The sequence below is a fragment of the Pristiophorus japonicus genome, chromosome 4, assembly GCF_044704955.1.
Source record: "Pristiophorus japonicus isolate sPriJap1 chromosome 4, sPriJap1.hap1, whole genome shotgun sequence".
In the NCBI taxonomy this organism is placed as follows: domain Eukaryota; kingdom Metazoa; phylum Chordata; class Chondrichthyes; family Pristiophoridae; genus Pristiophorus; species Pristiophorus japonicus.
In genome coordinates, this window is record NC_091980.1 from 267,894,384 (window position 1) to 267,913,374 (window position 18,991).

At 47.8% G+C, this 18,991-nt stretch overlaps 1 protein-coding gene across 6 annotated transcripts in view; it reads right to left on the minus strand.

Annotated features, from left to right (window-relative positions):
- Positions 1–18,991, minus strand: part of LOC139263402 (echinoderm microtubule-associated protein-like 5) — a 302,041-nt gene that overhangs the window by 53,279 nt on the left and 229,771 nt on the right. For all 6 annotated transcript variants that reach the window (XM_070879445.1, XM_070879443.1, XM_070879442.1 and 3 more), the window contains one exon: positions 1,805–1,883. In XM_070879445.1, coding sequence (XP_070735546.1) covers positions 1,805–1,883 — 79 coding nt within the window. The remainder of the gene's footprint in view (positions 1–1,804; positions 1,884–18,991) is intronic.

Here is an 18,991-nt window from a genome sequence, read left to right on the forward strand (position 1 = left end):
AGTTTAAAGCTTACACGATCTTTATATGTGCTACAAAAACCCTTCACTTTTCTTGCTTTTTTTTTGCTGTTAAAGGGTTAAATTATGAGGACAAGTTGCATAAACGTGGTTTGTATTCCCTTGAGTTTAGAAGTGGGGGTGGGCATCTAATTGAAGTGATTAAAATCATAGAATAGTACAGCACAGAATGAGTCTGCGCCGGCTCTTTCGAAGAGCAATCCAGTTAGTCCTATTCTCCCACTCTTTCACCATATCCCTGCAATTTTTCTCTTTCAAGTATTTATCCAGTTCCCTTTTGAAAGCTAGTATTGATTCGATATCCACCACCCTATCAGGCAGTGCATTCCAAATCCTAACCACTCGTTGTGAAAAAAGTTTTCCCTCATGTCGCCTCTGGTTCTTTTGCCAATCACCTTAAATCTGTGTTCTCTGGTTATCAACCCTTCAGCCATTGGAAACAGTTTCTCTTTATTTACTCTATCTAAACCTATCGGGATTTTAAACACCTCAATCAAATCGCATCTTAGTCTTCTCTGTTCCAAGGAGAACAGCCCCAGCTTCTCCAGTCTATCACTGTATCTGTAATCCCTTAGTCTAGTAAATCTCTTCCATATCCTCTCCAGAGCCTTCACGTCCTTCCTAAAGTGTGGTGCCCAGAATTGGACACACTACCCCAGCTGGGACTGAACTAGTATTTTATAAAGGTTTAGCTTAAATTCTTGGCTTTTTCACTCTATACTTTTATTTATAAAGCCCAGGATCAGCCATGATCATATTGAATGGTGGTGCAGGCTCGAAGGGCTGAATGGCCTACTCCTGCACCTATTTTCTATGGTCCTATATGCTTCATTAACTGCTTTGTTAACCTGTCCTGCCACCTTCAAAGATTAGTGCACAAACACCCCAGGTCTCCCGCTTCTTGCACCCCCTTTAAAGTTGTACCATTTAGCTTGTCTCTCCTCATTCTTCCTACCAAAATGTATCACCTCACACTTTTCTGCATTGAATTTCACCTGCCATGTGTCCACTAATTCCATCAGCCTGTCAATGTCCTCTTGAAGTCTATTACTATCTTCCATACTTAAAAGTTTTGTGTCATCTGCAAGTTTCAAAATTGTCCCCTGTACTCAAGAGCAAGTCATTAATGTATATCAAAAACAGCAGTGCCCCCTATTACTGAACCGTGGGGAACACCACTGTATACCTCCCTAAAATGATAAACAGATCCGATTTTGTAGATTCCTCTGGTCATGATTCCAGAACAAAAGGGCATAATCTTAAAATTAAATTAAACAATTTTTCCACACAATAAGTAGTGAAAATCTGGAATTTGCTGCCCTGCACCTCCTGGCAAGCTTATTAGATTTTTCTAGTGTTGTGTTGCCATGCTTGGGGCATTACTGCTTTCTTTGGGGGTGCATATTGCTCCTTGCAAGAAGGTGCTTCCCTCCTCTTCCTTACTTCACGCTGAAGCATATCTTTATTTCTTTTTGCAGAATCTTGGGGCTCTCCGACCTCTCTTGGAGCAAACTTTAGAACGTCCTGACTGAACAATTTTGGCTGTGGTGTCCTTTATATGTTGCTGCAGGATGTTAAATCCTGCATCAGCACCCTAATCCCCCCCCCTCCCCCACCCCCAACACCCTCCTCCTCCTCCCCACCCCCACCCACCTCCCTCGTGGCTTATTCCATTCAACAGTGTTCACAATATAGGGAGCTCATGAATCATGCTTCTCCAAAGTGCTCCTCAAGATTTCTAGGTTAAACATGGATATTTTTTCAAATCAGTCTTCAAATCACTTACCTCAATGGGTTTCTTTTTCTTCCCAATATTATTTGTTTGCAGTTTCTCAGGCTGAGGCAGTGCCCTACTAACAGGTGGTCTGAAACAAAGAACTGTGAATAAGAAAAGCCCGTCTGTCACCCATTCTGTTAAAAGACTTATTTGTACACCAACAACTCAAAGCACTTACATTTATTCCTTAGCTGCAGATGCTTTAAGAAGTGACAAAATATCTGTTTCCACAAAACATGTTTGCACTGGAAATGTGTAAATATAATTTTGTGACATTCATATTTAAACAATATCTACCTTTAGTAAGCTATTTCTAGATCTACAAATGAAGTCATCCTACAATGGGATAAGCAGTCATCCAACAGGAGAAAGCATAAAATCATCATATGCACAGGACTTCTCCCTCGAGTGCTATATGTGCACATGGACAAATTGAGTTTAAGATAAAATAGCCAAAATAAAATTAAGAGCCATCGCTCTTTATTTATTATAAAATTGGAATGTCTTGCCTATTCCTGCTCCAAAGTGAATGTTTATTATTCAATTTCTCCCAGACACGAGACTTTCTAAATTTGGGATTTTATCCATACTCCAGCAAAGAACCCTGTAGGTAATATATGTTCCATTTGTAAAGTACAAAAGGAGTGAAAATTAAATTCAGTGAAATCTGGAACAAGTCCTGCATGGAGAGACATTTTGGGTGAGGTTTGAGTATAGTCCTAACATATTTCAAAGCGAACTTGATCTGCGGTACAGCAAAGTCTGTTTATTGAGTAAGAGAATCATCCTGATCATTGAATCAAAATGAAAAACCTAGTCGTGAAATTCAATAGCGCCCCGTTTTGGGCAGTAACTTTTCACTTTTAGAAAATTTAGTACCCGGCGAGATGCCTTGCCAAATTGTGTGAAATTCAGCATTTTTCGTCCCAGGAGTGAAGAGGGTCGGTAAATGAGGCACTAATGGCCTCAGCTAGGCACTGCAGGGGTGCTATTCACAGACGGTTACCCAATTTCAGCTGACTTCCATTCAGCAATCAGACTCCAGCTCGATCTGGCTCTTAAAGGGGAGGTCATTTGAACCTGCTGCTGCTCATTTTTAGCATTGCTGCACTAAAATGGCTGCTGCGAATCCCCCTTCAAGGGAGAGGACCACACGTTTTAACGATGTGGCTCTGGAGACATTGGTGAGAGCACTAGAGACGAGGAGGGAGTCGCTGTTCCCTCCATCGGGAAGGAGGCCATCTCTGCAGGTTTTCAGGGCCATGTGGCAAGAGATGGCCCAGGAGGTGTTGGCCAGCACAGTGGTGCAGAGAAGCCTCACCCAGTGCAGGAAAAAAATTCAATGACTTCTGTTGGGTGGTAAAGGTGAGTACATGCTTCAACACCTCCTCCAGGAAGAGCAGTGCAAGGAAGGTAGTGCAGGAGTCCCCTGTGGTCAACCCCCTGCAAAACAGATACACTGCTTTGGGTACTGTTGAGGGGGATGACTCATCAGGGGAGGGCAGCAGCAGCCAAGTTCATGGCACCATGGCTGGCTCTGCTGCACAGGAGGGCAGGAAAAAGAGTGGGAGAGCAATAGTGATTGGGGATTCAATGGTGAGGGGAATAGATAGGCGTTTCTGCGGCCGCAACCGAGACTCCAGGATGGTATGTTGCCTCCCTGGTGCAAGGGTCAAGGATGTCTCGGAGCGGGTGCAGGACATTCTAAAAAGGGAGGGAGAACAGCCAGTTGTCGTGGTGCACATTGGTACCAACGACATAGGTAAAAAAAGGGATGAGGTCCTACGAAACGAATTTAAGGAGCTAGGAGCTAAATTAAAAAGTAGGACCTCAAAAGTAGTAATCTCGGGATTGCTACCAGTGCCACGTGATAGTCAGAGTAGGAATCGCAGGATAGTGCAGATGAATACGTGGCTTGAGCAGTGGTGCAACAGGGAGGGATTCAAATTCCTGGGGCATTGGAACCGGTTCTGGGGGAGGTGGGACCAGTACAAACCGGACGGTCTGCACCTGGGCAGGACCGGAACCAATGTCCTAGGGGGAGTGTTTGCTAGTGCTGTTGGGGAGGATTTAAACTGATATGGCAGGGGGATGGGAACCAATGCAGGGAGACAGAGGAAAACAAAAAGGAGGCAAAAGCAAAAGGCAGAGAAACCCAAGGCAAAGAACAAAAAGGGCCACTGTACAGCAAAATTCTAAAAGGACAAAGGGTGTTAAAAGAACAAGCCTGAAGGCTTTGTGTCTTAATGCAAGGAGTATCCGCAATAAAGTGGATGAATTAACTGTGCAAATAGATGTTAACAAATATGATGTGATTGGGATTACGGAGACGTGGCTCCAGGATGATCAGGGCTGGGAACTCAACATCCAGGGGTATTCAACATTCAGGAAAGATAGAATAAAAGGAAAAGGAGGTGGGGTAGCATTGCTGGTTAAGGAGCAAATTAAGGCAATAGTTCGGAAGGACATTAGCTTGGATGATGTGGAATCTATATGGGTAGAGCTGCAGAATACCAAAGGACAAAAAACGTTAGTGGGAGTTGTGTACAGACCTCCAAACAGTAGTAGTGATGTTGGGGAGGGCATCAAACATGAAATTAGGGGTGTGTGCAATAAAGGTGCAGCAGTTATAATGGGTGACTTTAATATGCACATAGATTGGGTTAACCAAACTGGAAGCAATACGGTAGAGGAGGATTTCCTGGAGTGCATAAGGGATGGTTTTTTAGACCAATATGTCGAGGAACCAACTAGGGGGGAGGCCATCTTAGACTGGGTGTTGTGTAATGAGAGAGGATTAATTAGCAATCTCGTTGTGCGAGGCCCCTTGGGGAAGAGTGACCATAATATGGTGGAATTCTGCATTAGGATGGAGAATGAAACAGTTAATTCAGAGACCATGGTCCAGAACTTAAAGAAGGCTAACTTTGAAGGTATGAGGCGTGAATTGGCTGGGATAGATTGGCGAATGATACTGAAGGGGTTGACTGTGGATGGGCAATGGCAGACATTTAGAGACCGCATGGATGAACTACAACAATTGTACATTCCTGTCTGTCGTAAAAATAAAAAAGGGAAGGTGGCTCAACCGTGGCTATCAAGGGAAATCAGGGATAGCATTAAAGCCAAGGAAGTGGCATACAAATTGGCCAGAAATAGCAGAGAACCCGGGGACTGGGAGAAATTTAGAACTCAGCAGAGGAGGACAAAGGGTTTGATTAGGGCAGGGAAAATGGAGTATGAGAAGAAGCTTGCAGGGAACATTAAGACGGATTGCAAAAGTTTCTATAGATATGTAAAGAGAAAAAGGTTAGTAAAGACAAACGTAGGTCCCCTGCAGTCAGAATCAGGGGAAGTCATAACGGAGAACAAAGAAATGGCGGACCAATTGAACAAGTAATTTGGTTCGGTATTCACTGAGGAGGACACAAACAACCTTCCGGATATAAAAGGGGTCGGAGGGTCTAGTAAGGAGGAGGAACTGAGGGAAATCCTTATTAGTCTGGAAATTGTGTTGGGGAAACTGATGGGATTGAAGGCCGATAAATCCCCAGGGCCTGATGGACTGCATCCCAGAGTACTTAAGGAGGTGGCCTTGGAAATAGTGGATGCATTGACAGTCATTTTCCAACATTCCATTGACTCTGGATCAGTTCCTATGGAGTGGAGGGTAGCCAATGTAACCCCACTTTTTAAAAAAGGAGGGAGAGAGAAAACAGGGAATTACAGACCGGTCAGCCTGACATCGGTAGTGGGTAAAATGATGGAATCAATTATTAAGGATGTCATAGCAGTGCATTTGGAAAGAGGTAATATGATAGGTCCAAGTCAGCATGGATTTGTGAAAGGGAAATCATGCTTGACAAATCTTCTGGAATTTTTTGAGGATGTTTCCAGTAGAGTGGACAAGGGAGAACCAGTTGATGTGGTATATTTGGACTTTCAGAAGGCTTTCGACAAGGTCCCACACAAGAGATTAATGTGCAAAGTTAAAGCACATGGGATTGGGGGTAGTGTGCTGACATGGATTGAGAACTGGTTGTCAGACAGGAAGCAAAGAGTAGGAGTAAATGGGGACTTTTCAGAATGGCAGGCAGTGACTAGTGGGGTACCGCAAGGTTCTGTGCTGGGGCCCCAGCTGTTTACACTGTACATTAATGATTTAGACGAGGGGATTAAATGTAGTATCTCCAAATTTGCGGATGACACTAAGTTGGGTGGCAGTGTGAGCTGCAAGGAGGATTCTATGAGGCTGCAGAGCGACTTGGATAGGTTAGGTGAGTGGGCAAATGCATGGCAGATGAAGTATAATGTGGATAAATGTGAGGTTATCCACTTTGGTGGTAAAAACAGAGAGACAGACTATTATCTGAATGGTGACAGATTAGGAAAAGGGCAGGTGCAAAGAGACCTGGGTGTCATGGTACATCAGTCATTGAAGGTTGGCATGCAGGTACAGCAGGCGGTTAAGAAAGCAAATGGCATGTTGGCCTTCATAGCGAGGGGATTTGAGTACAAGGGCAGGGAGGTGTTGCTACAATTGTACAGGGCCTTGATGAGGCCACACCTGGAGTATTGTGTACAGTTTTGGTCTCCTAACCTGAGGAAGGACATTCTTGCTATTGAGGGAGTGCAGCGAAGGTTCACCAGACTGATTCCCGGGATGGCGGGACTGACCTATCAAGAAAGACTGGATCAACTGGGCTTGTATTCACTGGAGTTCAGAAGAATGAGAGGGGACCTCATAGAAACGTTTAAAATTCTGACGGGGTTAGACAGGTTAGATGCAGGAAGAATGTTCCCAATGTTGGGGAAGTCCAGAACCAGGGGTCACAGTCTAAGGATAAGGGGGAAGCCATTTAGGACCGAGATGAGGAGGAATTTCTTCACCCAGAGAGTGGTGAACCTGTGGAATTCTCTACCACAGAAAGTTGTTGAGGCCAATTCACTAAATATATTCAAAAAGGAGTTAGATGAAGTCCTTACTACTAGGGGAATCAAGGGGTATGGTGAGAAAGCAGGAATGGGGTACTGAAGTTGCATGTTCAGCCATGAACTCATTGAATGGCGGTGCAGGCTAGAAGGGCCGAATGGCCTACTCCTGCACCTATTTTCTATGTTTCTATGTTTTCTATGTTTCTATGTTTCCATATCAGCCTCAACCTGTCTGTGCACATTGTGCAAACCACCACAGCCCTCAACCAAGCATTTGCAGACACTCACACTCACATCCTGATCTCACGCCTTGCCTACATTCACAGCTATTCAACCATGGCAGGCACATATATAGCTGGACTGTTAACTCACACGAGTTCCTTTCTTTTGCAGGCCAAGATGGCACATAACAGAAGGGAGCAGCAGAGGACTGGAGGAGGGGAACCTAAACTGCTGCCGTCGAGTGACCTTGAGGAGCAAGTGGTGCGGCTCATTGGGCAACAGGTGGTGGGTGAGGTCACAACGGTATATTTATCCCCTCTCCTTTCCTCATACCACTCCCCCCACCACCCCCAGACCACAAGGCTTTATTGTTTTCCAGCTCAGGATACTGTCTGCTTCATACACCTCGGTGAGGATGCCGACGATGGCTTGGAGTTCGGCCTCTGAACATGCGCAGACGCAAGCATCGTCCGCGTATTGTAGTTTGATGATAGAGGATGGGACGGCTTGGATCTAGCCTGAAAGCGACGAAGGTTGAACAGGTTCCCATTGGTTCTATAGTTTAGTTCCACTCCAGTGGGGAGCTTCATCTTCACCGAGGCATTCGAAAGCATAGGCCTTACACTAAATATTCGTAAGACAAAGGTCCTCCACCAACCTGACCCCGCCACACAGCATGCCCCCCTGTCATCAAAATTCATGGCGAGGGCTTGGACAACGTGGACCATTTTCCATACCTCGGGAACCTACTATCTGCAAGGGCAGACATAGACGACGAGGTCCAACACCGCCACCAGTGTGCTAGCGCAGCCTTCGGTCGCCTGAGGAAGAGAGTATTTGAAGACCAGAGCCTCAAATCTGGCACCAAGCTTATGGTCTACAGGGCAGTAATGATACCCGCCCTCCTATATGGGTCAGAGACCTGGACCATATACAGTAGACACCTCAAAGCGCTGGAGAAATACCACTAGCACCGCCTCCGCAAGATCCTGCAAATCCACCAGGAGGATAGACGCACCAACGTCCGTGTTCTCGCTCAGGCCAACATCCCCAGCATCGAAACACTGACCACACCCGATCAGCTCCGTTGGGCGGGCCACATCGTCCGAATACCCGACATGAGACTCCCAAAGCAAGCGCTCTACTCGGAATTCCTACACGGCAAGCGAGCCCCAGGTGCACAGAGGAAACGTTTCAAAGTCACCCTCAAAGCCTCCTTGATAAAGTGCAGCATCCCCACCGACACCTGAGAATCCCTGGCCAAAGACTGTCCTAAGTGGAGGGAGAGCATCCGGGAGGGCGTTGAGCACCTCGAGTCTCGGCGAGAGCATGCAGAAAACAAGCACAGACAGCGGAAGGAGCGTGCGGCAAACCAGACTCCCCACCCACCCTTTCCTTCAACCACTGTCTGTCCCAACTGTGACATAGACTGTAATTCCCGTATTTGACTGTGCAGTCCCCTGAGAACTCACTTTTAGAGTGGAAGCAAGTCTTCCTCGATTTCGAGGGACTGCCTATGATATGACTGTCTGCATTCCTTGCTCTATTCCGGCCCCACTGCCCTCACCTTAATGCGAGTCATGTGTCATTTACGCTTTCAGATAACCAGGTAGAGCAGCCCCCGCCACCACACAAGAGATTCTGGAGGGAGAGGAAGAGCAGGAGAAGGAACCGAGCAATGCATCATTGCTTCTCTCATCCGCAGGCACCAGCTTAGATGCTGGTACTATGTGTTCGTTAGAGGTTAAACTGGTAGAGGGGTCTGCACTGGGTGATACATCGGGGTCTAGCGGGCTGCAGAGAGGCCAAGGTGAAAGGGAACCTTGGGAGCCACCTCCCCGGAGGGAGAGTTCACGTGTGAGTTCTGCTCCACAGGAATCCGATGAGGACCTCGATGGGGAGGCATTCACAAGGGTGATGGCCATGCACTCGGACATCATGGGTGCAATGACAAGGGTGCCCGAGAACCTTTCGGAATTGGTAAGAAGCATGGAGGAGTCCACCTCCAGCACGGCACAGAGCTCTGTGCACACCATGGAGCCCATCATTGCCAGTCTGCAGACGATGGTGGACTCCCAAAGAGACCGTGCCGGTCCAGACCTCATTTTGTTTGTCATGGGCGATGTGGCAGTTTCCATTGCAGCACAGGCAGAAGCAACGCAACATCTTAGTGCAGTAATGCAGACAATGGTTGGCAGCTCAGACTGCTCTCATGCTGTCTAAGTTTGATGCCACGCAATGTCTTGGTGCTGTCTTGCAGTCAGTGAATGCTGGCATCGAGGCTCAGACTGCTCTCACGCAGACTCAGCTGGATGCCACGCATGCTTGGACTGCTGCCATCGCCACTGCGTCCATCACAGTCCACCAGGGATCTCACGGTGTCACAGCAGCCCATCAAACTGTGCTCCAGCAGATTAGTAGGGATGCTGCCCCAGGGGAGTGGCAGTGGGACAGTGGAGCAGGAACCTGCTGTCATCTCTCACAATGACAGCATTCCTGATCCCACCACTGCCATTCTGCCATTACACTTGTTGCTGGCGGTCACCCAGCCGGCCCAGATTTCCGCCGTCCAGCCCGGGGTGGTGCAGTCTACAGCCGGGCCTTCCAGGCCCAGAGCTGGATGAGGGCGTCCTGCAAGGCCATCTGTAGTTTCTGGCCCTGACACACAGGAGCTTTCTACCAGCCATGCTGTAGCCACAGGGGACACACTGTGGAGGAGCATTAAACTAGTTAATGATATAAGGAAATGCAGAAGGATGATTATTAAATACATTATGGAAATGTTTATTGGTGTTATATAAATTTTGATTGGAATGTTTCATCTTTGCTGTTGTCTCTCATTTCAGTTTTGGGGCTTTGGTATGGAAGGGAAAATTGATGTGTTGATGGGGACGTCCAGAGGAACCGGGAAGTGGGATGGAATTCACTGGAACTCTGATGTTGCTGCTCCTGCTCCTCGTCCTCCTCTTGCTCCTCCTCCTCCTCAGGTGGTGTGGCTATGCCTAGTGGCAATGGCTGTGACCTCATGATGGCGAGGTTGTGCAGCATGCAGCAGACAACGACAAATACAGACACCTGTTCAGGCGAGTACTGGAGGACTCCTCCCGAGTGGTCAAGGCAGCAGAACTGTTGCTTGAGCATTCTGATGGTCTGCTCAATGATGTTCCTGGTGACGGCATGGCTCTCATTGTATGAGTGCTGGGCAGGAGTGTTGGGGTTGCGGAGGAGTGTGATGAGCCAGGTGGAGAGTGGATAGCCCTTGTCCCCGAGCAGCCAGCCGCAAGCTTGATGTGGTGCCTGGAACAGGGCTGGCACACCGCTGATGCAGGATGAAGGCATCGTGGCTGCTGCCAGGATAGTGGGCATTTACGGTGAGGATTCTGAATATCACACCAGTTGCACATTCAGTGAGTGGAAGCCTTTGCGATTATGGAACATCTCAGGATTGTGATGCAGTGCCCGCAAAGCGACGTGGATGCTATCAATGGCACCCTGCATCATGGGGAAGCCCGCTATCATGACGAAGCCACATGCACGCTCGTGCTGCTTCTCTCTGGTCAAAGGGAAGGAAATGTAGCCCCTCCTCCTTCTGTACAGAGCATCTGTGATTTCGCGGATCGAACAACGGACGGCAAACTAGGAGATGTTGGAGATGTCTCCTGTCGCACCCTGGAAGGAGCCATTGGCGTAGAAATTGAGCGTGGTGGTGACCTTGACTACCACTGAGAGAGCCGTCCTCACCCTGGTCTGAGGCTCAAAGTCTGGTTGCAGCAGATGGCCGAGCTCTGTGACCACGTCCTTGCTGAAGCGCAGCCTTCGAACACACTGTCCCTCAGTGAAATTGATGTAGGAGAACTGCTGCCGGAATACCCTGGGAGCGTAAGGTCTCCTGTTGCCATCCCTGTTGAGCCTTCTCTCTCTGGCCGTATTTTGCTGCCTTGCTCCCTTGTGCTTCTCCCTGCATTTGTCTCTGCCTAAGAAACCTCTGACGACGATGTTGGAGCAGGAGGTCAAGGGCTAACACAGCCCCCATGAAATGCTATAAATGTTGTGGTTTCAAATCTGCTCTCAATGATACAAGGGAATAGTTAGGAGATAGAGCAGTCCTTGAAGTGAAAAATTGCTGAAATCTGTCCACCAGCCACTCTGCCTATGTGTTCGCAAGCTGCAAAGAGTAATGGCCGAATAAAATTGTTTTTCAAGATGGCACCTTTAAATAGCGCTCCTCCAGCTGACTCCCATTTCCCAACTTGACAGCTGAAGCTGTCGTTGTCAGCGCCAGGCGGTAAGTGAGCTGGGTTTTATGTATGTATGTAAACCTCACCAAAATGTAAGACTTGCCACTAGGGGGCACACCTGTGGGAGACCTAAGGGTCATCTGTGCACCCTGGAGCAAGCAGGTATAAAAGGTGATTCACCATGCTGCTTCTCCACTCTGGAGTCTGAATAAAGAAACCAAGGTCACAACAGTTTGAGCTCACAATACAGTCCTGTGGATTTATTCTGAACATAACAAATTGGCGACAAGTAACGGATCATGAACTTTCACACGGTAATGGCTGCCGTTGGTATTCTTGAGAGAATTGTTGAAGATGATGATTGAGAAGCCTTCATTGAGTGCCTCAACCAGTACTTCATGGCCAACGAACTGGACAAGGCTGAGACGGCAATCAAGCGCAGGGCGATTCTCCTCACCGTATGTGGGTCTTCAATATATGGCCTCCTCAAAAATTTGCTGGCACCTGTCAAACCAACAGACAAGTCTTACACAGAGCTGTGTACGCTGGTTAGGGAACACCTCAAGCCAAAGAAGAGCATCTTGATGGCCAGGTATCGCTTTTACACGCACCATCGCTCCGAGGGCCAGAACGTGGCGAATTTTGTCGCCGACCTAGACGCCTCGCGGGACAGTGTGAATTTTCAGGATCCTTGGGGGAAATGTTACGGGACTTTTTCATGCTTGGAATTGGCCACGAGGTCATTCTTCGCCAACTGCAGTCTGCCGAATCCCTAGATCTGAGCAAGACCATCACGATAGCCCAAGGCTTTCATATCCACGAGCGATAACACGAAACAAATATCTTCACAGAATCGAAGCTCACCGGCAAGTATTGTGCATAAAATGATGTTTTCAGCAGGCAGAACGGTACAGGGCAGGGCCAACACAACTGCAGAGGCCAGACCTAGACCTAGGATGACTTAGAGTCCGCCGTGGGGTGTGAATGCATATTCATTAGCACCATGTTGGCGCTGCAGGGGCAGTCACAGAGCTCATCAATGTTGATTCAAGCCCTATGTGTGCAAGGGCTGTGGAACAATGGGGCACCTCCAGCGAATGTGCAATAATGTTAAAAGTTGAACTTAACGACACTCCAGTCTCCATGGAACTAGACACGGGGGCGAGTCAATCAGTTATGAGCCAGAAGGAGTGTACGGTAAGTGTATCCGCCTCCAACTCCTGACGGTCCGCATTGCGGAATTGGAGCTGAGGGTGGATTCACTCTGGAGCATCCACGATACTGAGAATGTCGTGAGTAGCACGTGTAGCGAGTTGGTCTTACCACAGGTAAAGGGTACACAGCCAGCTAGGGAATGGAAGACCAGCAGGAAGAGCAGTGCAAGGAAGGTAGTGCAGGGGGTCCCCTGCGGTCATCCCCCTGCAAAACAGATACACCGCTTTGGGTACTGTTGAGGGGGATGACTCATCAGGGGAGGGCAGCAGCAGCCAAGTTCATGGCACCATGGCTGGCTCTGCTGCACAGGAGGGCAGGAAAAAGAGTGGGAGAGCGATAGTGATAGGGGATTCAATTGTAAGGGGAATAGATAGGCGTTTCTGCGGCTGCAACCGAGACTCCAGGATGATATGTTGCCTCCCTGGTGCAAGGGTCAAGGATGTCTCGGAGCGTGTTCAGGACATTCTGAAAAGGGAGGGTGAACAGCCAGTTGTCGTGGTGCACATTGGTACCAACGATATAGGTTAAAAAAAAAGGAATGAGGTCCTACGAGACGAATTTAAGGATCTAGGAGTTAAATTAAAATGCAGGACCTCAAAAGTAGTAATCTCGGGATTGCTACCAGTGCCACGTGCTAGTCAGAGTAGGAATCGCAGGATAGCTCAGATGAATACGTGGCTTGAGCAGTGGTGCAGCAGGGAGGGATTCAAATTCCTGGGGCATTGGAACCGGTTCTGGGGGAGGTGGGACCAGTACAAACCGGACAGACTGCACCTGGGCAGGACCGGAACCAATGTCCTAGGAGGGGTTTGCTAGTGCTGTTGGGGAGGAGTTAAACTAATATGGCAGGGGGATGGGAACCAATGTAGGGAGATAGAGGGAGACAAAATGGAGACAGAAGCAAAAGACAGAAAGGAGATGAGTAAAAGTGGAGAGCAGAGAAACCCAAGGCAAAAAACAAAAAGGGCCACTGTACAGCAAAATTCTAAAGGGTCAAAGTGTAATAAAAAGGCAAGCATGAAAGCTCGGTGCCTCAATGCGAGGAGTATTCGGAACCCAGGAGAGGGCTCTGAGCTAGTTAGAGTGGGTGAGAGCTCAGATGAACAGGACCCCAAGAAAGAATGCAAAAGGCAAGAGGCAACAGAGCAGAGTAGCACTGGGGTAAGTGTAAACCACAAGGTGATAGGAAGGGACAATATGTATGAATATAAAGGGGCTGCAGGAGGGGTCAAAACTAAAAATCATGGTTTAAAAACTAGTATTAAAACACTCTACCTAAACGCACGCAGCATTCGAAATAAAGTAAATGAGTTGACGGCACAAATCATTACAAATGGGTATGATTTGGTGGCCATTACAGAAACGTGGTTGCAGGGTGGCGAAGACTGAGAATTAAACATACAGGGGTATCTGACAATTCGGAAAGATAGACAAGAAGGGAAAGGAGGTGGGGTAGCTCTGTTAATAAAGGATGATATCAGGGCAGTTGTGAGAGACGATATTGAATCTAATGAACAAAATGTTGAATCATTGTGGGTGGAGATTAGAGATAGTAAGGGGAAAAAGTCACTGGTGGGCGTAGTTTCTAGGCCCCCAAATAATAACTTCACGGTGGGGCGGACAATAATCAAGCGAATAATGGAGGCATGTGAAAAAGGAACGGCAGTAATCATGGGGGATTTTAACCTACATATCGATTGGTCAAATCAAATCGAATGGGGTAGCCTTGAGGAGGAATTCATAGAATGCATACGGGATTGTTTCTTAGAACAGTATGTTACAGAACCTACAAGGGAGCAAGCTATCTTAGATCTGGTCCTGTGTAATGGGACAGGAATAATAAACGATCTCCTAGTAAAAGATCCTCTCAGAATGAGTGATCACAGTATGGTTGAATTTGTAATATAGATTGAGGGTGAGGAAGTAGTGTATGCTTAAACAAAGGGGACTACAGTGGGATGAGGGCAGAGTTGGCTAAAGTAGACTGGAAACACAGACTAAACGGTGGCACAATTGAGGAACAGTGGAGGACTTTTAAGGAGCTCTTTCATAGTGCTCAACAAAAATATATTCCAGTGAAAAAGAAGGGCAGTAAGAGAAGGGATAATCAGCCGTGGATAACCAAGGAAATAAAGAAGAGTATCAAATTAAAAACCAATGTGTATAATGTGGTCAAGGTTAGTGGGAAACTAGAAGATTGGGAAAATTTTAAACGACAGCAAAGAATGACTAAGAAAGCAATAAAGGAAAGATAGATTACGAAAGTAAACTTGCGCAAAACATAAAAACGGATAGTAAAAGCTTTTACCGATATATAAAACGTAAAAGAGTGACTAAAGTAAATATTGGTCCCTTAGAAGATGAGAAGGGGGATTTAATAATGGGAAATGTGGAAATGGCTGAGACCTTAAACAATTATTTTGCTTTGGTCTTTACAATGGAAGACACAGAAACCATGCCAAAAATTGCTGGTCACGGGAATGTGGGAAGGGAGGACCTTGAGATAATCACTATCACTAGGGCGGTAGGGCTGGACAGGCTAATGGGACTCAAGGTCGACAATTCCCCTGGTCCTGATGAAATGCATCCCAGGGTATTAAAAGAGATGCCGGAAGTTATAGCAGATGCATTCGTTATAATCTACCAAAATTCTCTGGACTCTGGGGAGGTACCAGCGGATTGGAAAGCAGCTAATGTAACGCCTCTGTTTAAAAAAGCGGGCAGGCAAAAGGCAGATAACTATAGGCCGGTTAGTTTAACATCTGTAGTGGAGAAAATGCTTGAAGCTATCATTAAGGAAGAAATAGCGGGACATCTCGATAGGAATAGTACAATCAAGCAGACGCAACATGGATTCATGAAGGGGAAATCATGTTTAACTAATTTACTGGAATTCCTTGAGGATATAACGAGCATGGTGGATAGAGGTGTACCGATGGACGTGGTGTATTTAGATTTCCAAAAGGCATTCGATAAGGTGCCACACAAAAGGTTATTGCAGAAGATAAAGGTACGCGGAGTCGGAGGAAATGTATTAGCATGGATCGAGAATTGGCTGGCTAACAGAAAGCAGAGAGTCGGGATAAATGGGTCCTTTTCGGGTTGGAAATCGGTGGTTAGTGGTGTGCCACAGGGATCGGTGCTGGGACCACAACTGTTTACAATATACATAGATGACCTGGAAGAGGAGACAGAGTGTAGTTTAACAAAATTTGCAGATGACACAAAGATTAGTGGGAAAGCGGATTGTGTAGAGGACACAGAACGGCTGCAAAGAGATTTAGATAGGTTAAGCGAATGGGCTAAAGTTTGGCAGATGGAATACAATGTCGTAAAATGTGAGGTCATTCACCTTGGAAAAAAAACAGTAAAAGGGAATATTATTTGAATAGGGAGAAATTACAACATGCTGCGGTGCAGAGGGACCTGGAGGTCCTTGTGCATGAATCCCAAAAAGTTAGTTTGCAGGTGCAGCAGGTAATCAGGAAGGCGAATAGAATGTTGGCCTTCATTGCGAGAGGGATGGAGTACAAAAGCAGGGAGGTCCTGCTACAACTGTACAGGGTATTGGTGAGGCCGCACCTGGAGTACTGCGTGCAGTTTTGGTCACCTTACTTAAGGAAGGATATACTAGCTTTGGAGGGGGTACAGAGACGATTCACTAGGCTGATTCTGGAGATGAGGGGGTTACCTTATGATGATAGATTGAGTAGACTGGGTCTTTACTCGTTGGAGTTCAGAAGGATGAGGGATGATCTTATAGAAACATTTTAAATAATGAAAGGGATAGACAAGACAGAGGCAGAGAGGTTGTTTCCACTGGTCGGGGAGACTAGAACTAGGGGGCACAGCCTCAAAAAACGGGGGAGCCAATTTAAAACCGAGTTGAGAAGGAATTTCTTCTCCCAGAGGGTTGTGAATCTGTGGAATTCTCTGCCCAAGGAAGCAGTTGAGGCTAGCTCATTGAATGTATTCAAATCACAGATAGATAGATTTTTAACCAATAAGGGAATTAAGGGTTATGGGGAGCGGGCGGTTAAGTGGAGCCGAGTCCACGGCCAGATCAGCCATGATCTTGTTGAATGGCGGAGCAGGCTCGAGGGGCTAGATGGCCGACTCCTGTTCCTAATTCTTATGTTCTTATGAGAGGCTGTGGGGCAACAAAGCACAACGACCCAAGCTGATCCCATTCAGAAAAAGCTGCGCACCTACACCAAGGAACTGATCCCAGTTATTGGTAGTGCGGATGTAAGAGTATCCCATGAGGGAGCGGAGCACGATTTACCACTGTGGATTATTTCAGGTGACGGGCCAATGCTGCTTGGTAGAAGGTGGATGGGGAAGATTCGATGGAACTAGGAAGACCTCTGCGTACCTTCTCGGCGAACGACGTCTCCCTTTTTCAAAGGCTAAGCAAACCCCCACCTTCAGCTAAACCAAGCATCGAAGTGTAGATCCATTTGCAGATTCCAGAGGCACAAGCCACTCATCACGACCACGAGGAGGTAAAGTTCAACTGAGCAGCGGTACAGGCGCGGTACCCACCACCCAAAGCTGACGACCTCTTCGCGACGATGGAAGAGGTTCCAGGTCGACCATGCAGAGCGGGACTCCGGCCAAAATGATCCGAATGCGTCTCTCCGACGCCAGAGGCAAAATCCCTGGGGAGGCAGATCGTGGCAGTCAGTATCACAGACACGGACAAGAGGGCGTCCAGACCACGGGACGAAGGTGCGTCCAGACCACGGTACAAGAGAGCATCCAGACCATGGGAGGTCGCTGCAATGGAACGGAAGAATGTGTCACCCAGCAAGGAAGACGACTGGGTTTGAGGCAAAGGTAAAGGGGCGGCTGCTGAGAAGGCCAGGAACCCACTACGTTCGAATAAGTTGTTTGCGCTATGTAACCCATGTGAGCGGTCTTTCGTGGCCAATGATGTACCATTATATGGGGTCGGGGGGGGTACCTTACAACAAGCCAAAGTAGCGGGCGAACACCAACCGGTCGTATATGTATCTGACAAAGTACTTGTAGCAAGTGATGTGTTATCATACGGGGTTGGGAGTGTTGTACAGCAAGCAAGAGTAGCGGGTGAGTCCCAAACGATTGAACATGTATCCAATAAGTTAACCAAGGCAGTAGCCTGTATTCATGGGACTAAAGAGACGGACCAAAGAGAGTGTTCCAATATGTGCTCATCCCACAAGTTTGGGAGAGCAAAGGCATCATTATCAATGCGTTGTTTCGAGAATGTCTAACACTGTCTGTTCACGGTAACATGATCCGTCACAGGCCAGGCACTGAGAATGGTAATCGTGCCCTCAGTTGGCTACCGTTGCCCACCACTGGGGTGGAAACGGTGCAGCCTGCACATCCACTCTTGGTCGGGGAAGTGCTACAAAGCGAGGGGTCAACCGTAACCGCCCCCCAGTTTAGGACCTGGACCAGCCAGGATCCCACGTTACTGCCTGCCAAAGGTGAACTGCTAAACGGGATGTTGCAACCTATCCATCGCAAAGACGAAAGGCCCATCCCTACGTTGCAAAGTAAGGCAGGACGGCTACACACAGTCGGTGGTCCAGGGCCCCCATACTATGGCACAGGATCCATGGGGACCACTAGGCCTCCCGTCACTACCGAAAGTCTCAAGGCCATTGCGGCCATCCTGGGCTTGCTAGACCTGAGGGTCAGCGACAATAGTCCGGAGCAGGCAGCCCAAATCACTAAACCAAGCACCATGCGTGTCACGGTAGACTCCCTACAAACCAGGCTATCCCGGGTGCTACGCAGTCACCAGACAGAATCACTCAGAACCGAGCCTTCCTTATGCCATCAGCAGAGAATGTACCATAATCGCACGGCCCCTCCACGCGACAGCAGAATAAGTGATGTCGACCATGTTCAGGGCTCCAGTTGGTCTGCTAGCACCGCATTAGCCAAAGGGGGGAATGGAGTGTATGTGATGAAAATGGAGCGTTTGATTGGGAAACCATGTACTGGGCTAACGCATAAAGCATTTGGACCAGACCAAACTGCGAACTACAGATAACCAGGAAACACTTTGAAAGGACCTGGCCTCGTGACCCACGAACACAATCGACCTCACCGGCAACCATGAGGATGAACCCACCACGTCAGGACTTCAACCCAGGCAATCGACCCAGGGACCCGGGGTGCCTGATTGCCTCAACTTACAAATAACTTGCACATAATAATTTGGGTGGGGGAGGGGGGGGGGGGCGGGGAGTGATGTTATGTATGTATGTAAACCTCACCAAAATGTAAGACTTGCCACTAGGGGGCACACCTGTGGGAGACCTAAGGGTCATCTGTGCACCCTGGGGCAAGCGGGTATAAAAGGTGATTCGCCATACTGCTTCCCCACTCTGGAGTCTGAATAAAGAGACCAAGGTCACAACAGTTTGAGCTTGCAATATAGTCCTGTGGATTTATTCTGAACATAACAGGGGGCACAGCCGAATTTCTCTTTTGGGCGTAGCCGAGCGGGGTGCTTCCGGCAGAGCAATACCTCTTGGCACCTCCGCAAAACCCCCGCCTAATTCCATTGAGTGGGGGGCACTGTTCT